Source organism: Pelodiscus sinensis, chromosome 7, assembly GCF_052426305.1.
Source record: "Pelodiscus sinensis isolate ZL-2025 chromosome 7, ASM5242630v1, whole genome shotgun sequence".
In the NCBI taxonomy this organism is placed as follows: Eukaryota; Metazoa; Chordata; order Testudines; family Trionychidae; genus Pelodiscus; species Pelodiscus sinensis.
The window spans coordinates 23,912,391-23,924,627 of NC_143058.1; the positions used below are offsets into that span (position 1 = coordinate 23,912,391).

General features: G+C 39.3%; 1 protein-coding gene across 1 annotated transcript in view; it reads left to right on the plus strand.

The window, feature by feature from the left end:
- Positions 1-12,237, plus strand: part of KYNU (kynureninase) — a 100,956-nt gene that overhangs the window by 74,663 nt on the left and 14,056 nt on the right. Inside the window, exons 11-12 of the mRNA XM_025191031.3 lie at positions 8,868-8,920; positions 12,139-12,224. Coding sequence (XP_025046816.3) covers positions 8,868-8,920; positions 12,139-12,224 — 139 coding nt within the window. The remainder of the gene's footprint in view (positions 1-8,867; positions 8,921-12,138; positions 12,225-12,237) is intronic.

The following is a 12,237-nucleotide window of genomic DNA, read 5'->3' on the forward strand; positions in this document are numbered from 1 at the left end:
CATTTGCAACTCCGGTTACCTACATTACCACCCTAGTTTGAACTAGGGTGGTAGTGTAGACATACCCTCGGTGTTTTATCTACTCTCTCACCAAAATCCTATTAGTCCGGTGAACACAAAAACAAACCAAAACACCCCCTCCACAGCAAAAACAAACTCCAAACAAGTCCCAATATCCAGACTCCCCTTACAAACTCCCACTCAAAGTCCCCTGTTTATAGCTCTGTTTGCTGGCTCCTGTGCTGCTGCAGCTATCTATGCCACTGCCTGACTAGAAGATTACCTTTATAGGACCCGTAATCAGTGAAGCCCCTAATCATGGCTCAGCTTCTCTCCCAGCACACTACTCCTACAAGCCTCTACACATACAAACAATGCAAATACAAAACCAAATACAAACTTCTCCTCCAACAGAACTCCCACTCAAACTCCCCTGTTTATAGCTCTGTTTGCTGGCTCCTGTGCCGCTGCAGCTATCTATGTGTTCTTACCTTTGACACCATTCTGAAAGACAAAATGAATTCAGTTGTAAATAGTTAATATTTTCAATAGTTCTTAATTTTGTTAGATCTAGTAGTTTTTAGGATCCTTTGCAGTTAAATTAAATTCTTCAAGATGTGTGGTCCCTATGTGTATTCCACTACTTCCTGTCCTTCCCTTTTGCTTTGGAGCTCATCTGATTCATGATGGAGAAGGAACTGAAGAGGTAATCAGTTCACATCACCTTTTATCACCATGACTGAAGACAGATGATAAAGCAGGGCACATTCACCAATACATTTACTTATAAAATGGGCAAAGGTTTGGTACTTGGAGAGAAAGGGGGATGGATCTTTTATATTTTTCTCCTTATCTGGCTTGCCTGCCTCTTGTTTTTTTCATCTTCTTAATCCATTTCAGAAACTAGGATTAAAAAAATCCAAGCATAAGTAAACTATATAAATCCAATAGTATAGCATTTGTATATTATCCACGTAAGGCATCAGAAATTTCCAGAAAGGGATGTGATCTGACTAGTAAAGAGACACCGTTATATTCCATATGTAATGAAGTTTGAGGGTTTAGTATTTAGTATCAGTAATTGTACATTGTTATCTTCCTATTATATCACTTTCCCATGGATACTTAAAACGATTCCTCACAAAATATGCTGACAGATTGGTTAATAGAAGACTTTGTCGTGGGTTGTGAAAATCAGGCTATATTAACAGTGTATGCTTGTTTTCTGTATCACTGCTCAACAATTTCAGTTTTTTTCCTACAAGAAGGCAAATGAACTGTATGTTTCTTCATGTTGTAAATTATAAATCAGTTGCATGATCATCTGGAACTTAGAAGCAAAGGTCAAAGATTTTTTTTGTATTTCTTCTATGTTCTTTAACAGGATCTTCTTTGATGTCTTCACTGCATATACATAGTGATCATTATATCCCACACTCTTGCATCATTAATGCAGCTACAAACGGAACAACTCAAGTTGTGAATGCCCAGCGCTTCTGTCTAACACACACAGATGTGAGAAAAAACTGAGTTAAATAAAAATACTTACTGAAGGGATTGTTCCCTGAGGTAATGTGCTTAAAAGAAATAGGAACAAATGAGAGGATGCTGTGCTTACATGGCATAATTTTCTCCTCCATAAATCTGCTGTCTTTGGCTCTTGATTTGTAAAATAGGAGAACATTTTGGGGTAAAACAAAACCAATGAAATATCCTTAGTGCCTTATTTGTGTTATAAAATTGAGCAAGTAACAGTGTGCATAAACCCAGTGTATTAAACATTTAAAATGTAGCTATTGTGTATAGCTCAGAAGGTAGTCAAAAGATCCCAAAATATTTTCTCTTCTCAGAACATTGGATTCCTGTTTTATTTCAGAGAAAATGGACAACATGTGCTTTCCCTTTTAAATTAATTATTTGTACTTAAAAACAAAACAAAATATTAACTCTAAGTAGGGTATCATTCACTAAAAACAAAAAAATACCAACCTAATGAACACTGCTTTTGGCATGCTCAGCAGTAAGTCTCTATGCCCATTTGATCTGTGAACTCAAATACCTCCTCACTCTTAGGGTACGTCTACACAGCAGTGTTATTTCAGAATAACTGACGTTATTACAAAATAATATAGTGCACGTCTACACTACAAACCTTTATTTTGAAATAATGTCAAGCTGGAGGACTTCTACACTGACTCCTGTAACCCTCATTTCACAAGAAGTAAGAGAAGTTGAAGGAAGAGTGTTCTTCCTTGGACTTCCTGCTGTGTAGACAGCACCAAAAGCCGAGTTAAGCTATTTTGACTTAAGCTATTCAAATGATGTAGCTGAAGTTGCTTTAGCCCTTCTGGGTAAATGTCCCCTTAGAGGTTATAAGTGCTGAAGCATATTAATAGGGCAATCTTGAGAAGCTGTGTGTTCTTCAGCTGTTTCTGGGATGTTAGCAGGCTAACAATCCAGTGCATATTAGAAGAACAAGTATACATTCAAAGCTGGTATGGCCATTCCAAATTGTGTGATAATGAAATGTGACCAACCTCCAGTCTGGTTCTACCTATATATGTAAAGAATAACATATGCAAATGTCCAGAAAAAGTCAGCTCTCAGTAGAGATTATTAAATCATATTTCCAGAACAAGTCCCTCCTCTAATCTAAAAAAGTATTTTTCTCATGCTTTTAAAACAGTTATGCCTGCTTTACAATACCTAGATATAATGCAGGTTAATTCTCCAGCTTGGCTGGAGACAAATTAATTTAAGTACAGGCAGATAAAATACCAAGGTTTTTGTCATTTCCCACATTTTGGTATTACAAGATTTGATAAAATCATGGCTCAGATTTAAAATAAAAAGTTATAAACTGGTGCCTTAGTATTCTGAAAACAGGAATGTTTGAATTAACTAATGCCTTTCAGAATATCCACTCTGTATGCAGAGTAGCTACTCTTTAATAAGAAATTTTACTACCTCATCTTACTGTGCAATTTTACAGCTTATTATTTTTACTATGCATTTATAAAGCCTCATATTTAGTATTTAACACCTCAGCTATTTCACATTATAATAGGCTGAATTTTAGCATACCATTGGAAGCTCTGATTTCAATTTTGTCATAGAAAATCATTAACTTTTAATTGCTAATTTATAAATTGTGTGTGTAGAAATGAAATCTCTTTGAATCTAATTGACATGTTGTTCATCAAATAAATTGACACTCATAGGAAAAATTGGATTGAGAGTTTGTTTGTTTGTTTGTTTGTTTGTTTGTTTGTTTGTTTGTTTGTTTGAAGAACCAGAATTGCATCTAAACACCCATAGAGTTTTAGAACAGCAAAAAGAAATGTCAACTTGTCAATGTTTCACTAATGATAAGGACAGGCAAAAAATAGTTTTTAAAAACATTTATAACAACTTTACATTTCATGGATTTCCATTGCCAAACTTTAGTAAGTTCCTGGAATTTCAGTTTCCAAATTCTAGGGTATGTCTACATTGCAGAGTTTTTCCGGAAAAATGGCTCTTTTCCTGGAAAAACTATACTTACGTCCACACGGCTATTGAGTTCTTTTGATAGAAAGTTGAAAGAATGGAGGGGATTTTTCGACACTGGTAAACCTCTTTCTATGAGGGAGAAGCCTTTTCCTGAAAAAAGTTTTTTTTTAAAAAAAAGGTGTATGTGGACACGGAAGAAGGTGTTTTTTCAAAAGAGGCCTCCAGGAAAAAACACAGGTGCCCTGGTGGCCACTCTGTCCACTCCATTTAGCCGTATGGAGTGGAAATCTATCAACCTCATGAAGAAACAAGTACAAACAGATATCATCTTTCTCTCCAAATGCAAATGGACTGAAGGTGAAAAATCCATTGCAATCAACATACTGCACAGACTACAGTGAGAGATTATGCCATATACTATCCAAAAAACTGAGGAACCACCTGATCAGCATCCTGTACAGCAAACAGGAAAACATCAAAAAAGAGCTCTCCAATCTGGAGTCTCTCATAAAACACCAACCTTCTGCACAAGTGGACTTTACTAAAATAAGACAGGAGATCTACATTACACACTTCACTTCTCTACAGAGGAAAAAGGACTGTAAGCTGTCTAAAATCCTACCTGCCACATGGGGACACAACAATGGTACCCCTAACTCACCCAGCAATATCGTCAATCTCTCCAACTACACACTCAGCTCGGCAGAAGAATCTGTTCTATCTCGGGGACTCTCTTTTTGCCCCACCACACCCACTAACATGATTCAGTTCTGCGGTGATCTGGAAGCCTACTTTCGCCGTCTCCGTCTCAAGGAATACTTCCAACACGACACTGAACAGTGCACTGACACACAGATACCTTCCCACCAACAGCACAAGAAGAAGAACTCCACATGGACTCCTCCTGAGGGCCGAAATGGCAGTCTGGACCTCTACATAGAATGCTTCCGCCGACGTGCACAGGCAGAAATTGTGGAAAAACAGCATCGCTTGCCTGGTAACCTCAGTCGTGCAGAATGCAATGCCATCCACAGCCTCCGGAACAACTCTGACATTATAATCAAAGAGGCTGACAAAGGAGGTGCTGTTGTCATCATGAACAGGCCTGACTACCTAAAGGAGGCTGCCAGACAACTCTCCAATACCAAATTCTACAGGCCACTTTCCTCAGATCCCACTAAGGAATACACTAAGAAACTGCACCATCTGCTCAGGACACTCCCTAAACAAACACAGGAACAAATCGACACACCTTTAGAGCCCCGACCAGGGTTGTTCTATCTATTACCCAAGATCCACAAACCTGGAAATCCCGGACGCCCCATCATCTCGGGCATTGGCACTCTTACTGAAGGACTGTCTGGCTATGTGGACTCTCTGCTCAGACCCTACGCCACCAGCACTCCCAGTTACCTTCGTGACACTACGGATTTCCTGAGAAAACTACAATGCATAGGTGATCTTCCTGAAAACACCATCCTAGCCACCATGGATGTAGAGGCTCTCTACACAAACATCCCACATGCAGATGGAGTACAAGCTGTCAGGAACAGTATTCCTGATGATGCCACAGCACAACTGGTGGCTGAACTCTGTGAATTTATCCTCACACACAACTATTTCAGATTTGGTGACAACATATACCTCCAGACCAGTAGCACTGCTATGGGCACCCGCATGGCCCCACAATACACCAACATTTTTATGGCTGACCTGGAACAACGCTTCCTCAGCTCTCGTCCACTTACACCCCTTCTCTACCTACGCTACATCGATGACATCTTCATCATCTGGACCCATGGGAAGGAGACTCTGGAAGAATTTCACCATGATTTCAACAGCTTCCACCCCACCATCAACCTCAGCATGGACCAATCTACACGGGAGGTCCATTTCCTGGACACCACGATACAAATAAGTGACGGTCATATCAATACCACCCTATACCGAAAACCTACCGACCGCTATACTTACCTGCATGCCTCCAGTTTCCATCCCGGACACACCACACAATCCATTGTTTACAGCCAAGCACTGAGGTACAACCGCATATGCTCCAACCCCTCAGACAGAGACCTATACCTACAAGATCTTCAACAAGCATTCTGTAAACTGCGATACCCACACGAGGAAGTGAGGAGACATATTGACAGAGCCAGACGTGTACCCAGAAGCCTCCTGCTACGGGACAAGCCCAAGAAAGAAACCAACAGAACACCACTGGCCATCACCTACAGTCCCCAGCTAAAACCTCTCCAACGCATCATTAGTGATCTTCAACCCATCCTGGACAATGATCCCTCGCTTTCACAGGCCTTGGGAGGTAGGCCGGTCCTTGCCCACAGACAACCCGCCAACCTGAAGCATATTCTCACCAGCAACTACACACCGCACCATAATAACTCGAACTCAGGAACCAATCCTTGCAACAAACCTCGGTGCCAACTCTGCCCACATATATACACCAGCAACACCATCACAGGACCTAACCAGATCAGCCATACTGTCACTGGTACATTCTCCTGCACATCCACCAACGTAATATATGCCATCATGTGCCAACAATGCCCCACCGCTATATACATCGGCCAAACAGGACAGTCCCTACGTAAAAGAATCAATGGACACGGATCTGATATTAGGAATGGCAACATACAAAAACCTGTAGGGGAACACTTCAATCTTCCTGTACACACAATTGCAGATCTAAAAGTAGCCATCCTGCAGCAAAAAAACTTCAGGACCAGACTTCAAAGAGAAACTGCTGAGCTACAGTTCCTCTTTAAGTTTGACACAATCAATTTTGGATTAAACAAAGACTGTGAATGGCTCGCTAACTACAAAAGCAGCTTCTGTTCCCTTGGAATTCACACCTCCAGATCAGCTGCTAGAAGTGGGCCTCATCCTCCTTGATTGGATCACCTCATCATCTCCAGCCTGATCCTGGCCTGCATATTTATTCCTGCCTCTGGAAATTTCACTACATGCATCTGACGAAGTGGGTCTTTGCCCACGAAAGCTTATGCTCCTACACTTCAGTTAGTCTATAAGGGGCCACAGGACTCCTCGTCACTCTGTCCACAGTAATCATAATTGAAATGAGAGAGAGCATCCAATCAATGTGGATGCTGTCTTTCGAAAAAGCAGATCGCTTTTTCATTGAGCTTTTGCTCTGTAGACACTCTCTTTTGAAAAAAGTTTTTCTGGAAGATCTCTTTTGGAAAAGCTTCTTCCAAAAGAAGCTTGCAGTCCAGACATAGCCCCAGATATGACAAACCACAAGAGAGGACCTTTTTTAAGTCAGTTTCACAGAGTCAGTAAGTTTAGATACAACTCCATGCCTTTGGAGTCTCACTTAAATTAAAACCTAAAGTCCAGGAATATAGTCCTTCATCATTCTTGACTTGGACAGTACTTCTGATATCTATGGGTCTCTTGTAGACTTGTGTTGCCTGTGGAAGGAGTGCACAACATGGTCCAACAGGGAAATTGCTCTTTAGTATTTTTTAACCTTATTATACACTATTGTTCTTGGTAGCATATTTCATGTTTGCTTTTTGCTATGCTAAGCCTATTGGAATGAATGGGATACTTTCACAGTTAACTTAATTGAGATGTTGTAATAATAATAATATTGTGTGTTATTGTAAACTATTATAGAGAAAGATACTATAAAATACTATAAAATAGTTGATGATGCATTTTTATGACTCAAAGCACCAACATCTGAGTTATTTGGGCAATAGTTTTTATTATGTTTTATTTGAATTATATTATTTTGACATATAAAATTCCATTGAAATGAATGGATGATTTCATTGTTGATTTTCATTGACTATGCTTTAGCAATATAATATTTCACACGTCTGCTTTATATAATATGAAGAGATGAGGCTGATGGATCTATTCATAAGGGTCAAATAGCCATATTATCCAAAAGTAACAAATAAACATTATACTTGACACTAATGCAGTTCTTTACATACACAGTGACTGACCAATCTAGTTCCATCTATGTTGGACTTTACAATTTGACCATTTTAATAGGCAGCATGTGGGTAGGCCCAACCAAGGCCTAGTAACAAATTACACACTCACACACAGAGCAAACAAAGAGGATGGATCTATGTTTTTCCACACTACTTCTGGATGGGCCTACTGTAGCCATCAAATAAAATCTCAATAAAATGTTTATTTGTTATTTTTGGAGACTCATCACTCTCATTATATTATATAAAGCAGACGTGAAATGTTATATTGCTAAAACATATTAATATTCAGTCACAAGGAAATCAACAATGAACTCATACATTCTTTAAAATGGGATTTTGTATGGCAAAATAATATAATTCAAATAAAACATAATAGAAACTATTGCCCAAATAATTCAGATGTTGGTGCTTTGAGTCATGAAAATGCATCATGAACTTTGTGACTAGCAAATTAACCCACACCAGTTTTCAACACAGTGATAGCTCAACTATGCTGGCTGGCATGGTGAAGATGAAGTCACAGAAAACAAAGGCACCTACTTGTTTAGAGATGTGTTTGAGTACTCAGCAGCCGCTTAAACCTTTGTGCTGAGACTCCCGGTCTACAGAGACCACACAAGAGGTGAGGTGGGATTGTGTTACATCCCTTATATCCTTGTATGGCCAGAGGAAGGCCATGAGTCAGTGCAAAATGTTTGATGAAAAAGTTCAAATGTTATGTTTTCATGTTTTATTCAAGTGTAGGAAATATTTCAATTTTTGGGGGGGAAACGCACCCAGAAATGTCTTCATAATATTGTCACAAAAATCTAGTTGTGAATTAAATGAGACAAACTTTAATTCATGAAGGGGTCTTGGAACTGAGCAATAAAACCCAGTTTCTTAATCTAAAATCTAATTGCTAGATGGGGATACACATCAGCACAACATAGCAACTGCAACCTTTACTCTAAGGCTCCTCTATCTTTTGTTTGCTATTCATATCTTTGCTTTTGTGGATTTAAGTCAGATTTATAACATTCTTTGGTTTTCAATATTTACCAAAGCAGATTTGTGTTTGTCCTTTTAGCCATTAGGAACATAACATCGGAAATATTTCTGCTTTATTTTTCAGTTTGTAAGATGAATATAGACAAAATGAACATTAATAGAGCCATAGATGGATTGTTTGATAAATATAGTAAATATCATCTTTTAGCATTAAAGAAAAATTGTCAAGTCACATAAATATCTTGCTAATGCCAGATAACCGCATGACTTACTCTATTTCTGATGCTATTTGATGAGTGTATCAGAAGCTATTTAGTAATACTCATGTAGATTTCAAATATATCAATTCATGATTTGTTGGAGTTTTAAAAATGTTTTTCCATGTTGTTTTAGGCTAATAGGTTGGTGGGGTCATGAATTCAAAACCAGGTTTCTCATGGAAAACAGTATGTATACTTCTGCATTCCATTTTAAATATGTTTCATAAGATGCTGTTCACCATTATTTTGAATAGAAGTGATAAGACTTTATATTTTCTCACTGGTTTTAAACCTACTAAGGCCAAATTCATCCCTGATGTTGTGCAGCTTCACTGAAGGCAATGAAGTTACAACCGGAATAAATTTGATCTACTGTCTTATCAATCTAGTTTTTTGCTTCAGGATGGTTTACTCAAACAAACACACCATAAAGGACATTCAAAAATTTGGACTTGGACTAATAGGTAAAATTTTCAAAAGCACCTGACTTATCACAGAATCATAAATCATAGAACACTAGAACTGGAAGGGACCTTGAAAGGTCATTGAGTCCAGTCCCCTGCCCTTATGGAAGGACCCAACACCGTCTAGACCATCCCTGATAGATGTCTATCTAACCTGCTCTTAAATATCTCCAGAGATAGAGATTCCACAACCTCCCTGTAGCCAGACAGGAACCCCCCTGTAACATCCATCTTTGCTTTCCTGGAGCATACAGGGCACACAGAGCAGTAAAAGCCTTGGAGCAGGAGGCTCAGGATATGGCAGACTGCTGTGACCGTGAATGGCTGTAAACAAAGATATGCTAATTGCTGACCAAGAAGCTGTAGAGGCATGCCCTTGACTAAACTCATATTGATACGAACACACAGCCGTCCGGGGGGGGGGGGGGGGGAGGAATCTCTCGCCCAGTAAAAAAAATGTCTAGTACTCACAATTTAGTTATCTCTCTTACACATGTAAATTATTTGAAACTTGCTTGTAAGAACTGGCACCACAAAACGGACCAGTACAATTTGGCATCTTAAGATAAGAAAGAAGATACGGGCCCCCAGGGGTATAAAGATGGGTCCAGCAGCACATTTACTCTGAGTGTCAATCTACCATCTATCTGGTGGTCGGGTTAGGTGTTTTGACCTCCTGAGGTTCCACGGGGATGCCCACCTCGTATTCGTCTTTCCTAGGAATTGAGGGACCGGCCCTGGCTTGACCCGCTGGAGTCGAGAGGCACAGAAAGGGGTAAAACTTGTACCTGGATGTGGTCCTTTGTCTTAAGTGTACACATAGACTTAGAGTTCTTTAAAGATTAAGCTGTCACTTGGTACCATTATTTCTATTTTCTATCTTTAGTTTCTTTGTAACCATTTTTAAGATCTGTATTTGCTAACAGTTAAGAAAGAGAGCAATAGCTATTGTAACCATATGCTTATATAAGTCTTTTTTTTAATAAACCTGTAACTGTTTAAGTTTTAACCTGACTCCTTCAGTTGCTGTAACAGAACCAAGCACAATTTAAAAGAACTTCAGCTGGTCATAAGGGACAGGTATAGGAGGAGCTTGGACATTTGGATCGTGTCACTCCCAGGTGACAGATCTGTTGGGGCATCTCTCAGTCTTCCCTAGACTGCCCTCTGTGAAGGGATCCTGTATCCTAGCAGCTAAAATCTGAGGTGTAATAAGCTCTTCCTATAAACAGGGGCGTCTGTCAGCCTGTTGGCTACCCTCTGCGACAGGACCCCGGTCCTAGCAGTAAAGTCACGGACGTTAAACCTTTTCTCAGTACACACACACACACACACACACACACTGCCCTGACCGTTGGCTGACACTCCCTAGGCAACTTATTCCATTGTTTAACCACCCTGACAGTTAGGAAGTTTTTCCTAAAGTCCTATCTAAATCTCCCTTGCTGAAGTTTAAGCCTATGGGTGCTTGTCCTATCCTCAGAGGCCAAGGACAATAATTTTTCTCCCTCCTTGTGACACCCTTTTAGATACCTGAAAACCGCTTTCAGGTCCCCTCTCAGTCTTCTCCTTTCCAAACTATACGAGCCCAATTCTTTCAGTCTTCCTTCATAGGTCATGTGCTCTAGATATTTAATCATTCTTGTTACTCTTCTCTGGACCTTCTCCAATTTCTCCACATCTTTCTTGAACTGTGGTACTCAGAACTCGACACAATACTCCAATTGAGGCCTAATCATACTAGATCCCATAAGTGTTTGTAACTACTTATATTCTTCATATTGAGTAGTACTTTATGGTGGGGATAGTTCCATTGCAATTAATGGGAAACATGAATAAAAGGGGTGAAATCTGGATCTAACTGCAAATATCCATCTACTTTGGCTTTATTACCCCAAGCTAGAACTTAATGAGGTATAACATAAAAACCTATTTCAAAAGAAGTGAAATGTGTGACAGCCTTGGGCATGGATACATAAGAGTACTTTCTAAATCTGGAGGTCAGTCCCTACTCCAACTCCATCTTAGAGGAGACTTCACCCTGAAACAGGCAGATAAGTTTCACTTAAAACTCAGTCCTGTATATAGAGAGACTGGGCTAGGCTTACTGGAGAGCCATAATCAGACAAGCCATTTTCTAAAGCCTAAAGTTGAAATATATCACCTTAGACACTCTCCACTCCCTTTCTCTTGGGTTCCTACTCATAGAAAGTCACTCTTTTAGTAATTTTGTAGAGGCAGTTCACAGGGAGGGAGATAGGCAGAAATTATATGAGTTTAGTAAGTCCTTACATTGAATGAGAGGTGCTCCTCCCATCGAAAGAACGTTGGTGCTTGCACTAAAAAGATAAATAATGACACACTATTTCAAATAATGCAATATAAGATAGATCAAATGAAGTTTCAAAGCCTAAAAACCCCCAAGTTCTGTAATGGCCTAACAAGGTTCATGGATACTACATATTCCTTCCATTTGATCCAAATGAACTTTGCTTAATTCAAGATGGAGCACTGTTATCTGCAGTCTCCATAAGTTACTTCTTCATATTAAAGATAAGAAGCCTGAGTCTCCTCTCACTTACTGTGGTTTTACAGTCTGTGGACAAGATATTGATTTCAATTGAGGTGCTTGTAGTTTACACCAATGTAAATGAGAAGGGAATCTGGCCTAATGGGTATTTTAACATATTCAGTTTTATGTAAATTATATGTAGTCCTCTGGTTCCAGGAAAGCAGCTGATGTAACCTTCTGTTGGGTAAAAATGAGTACCTTCAAAGCGAAGAGGAGTAGCTACCTGTTAAATAAGTATATTTCCTGTTAATGAACCAATTCTGAGGTCCCACTGGCTTTAGCAAGAGTTTTAATTGAATGAAAGGTCAAGATTTGGTCTACTGAGTTAAAGAAAAAATAAAACTTAACAGAAATTATTCATTTTACAGAACTCCAACTGACTCCTGGAATCAATGGATTTCGGTTATCAAATCCTCCAATTTTATTGGTCTGTGCCCTGCATGCTAGTTTAGAGGTAAGTTATTACA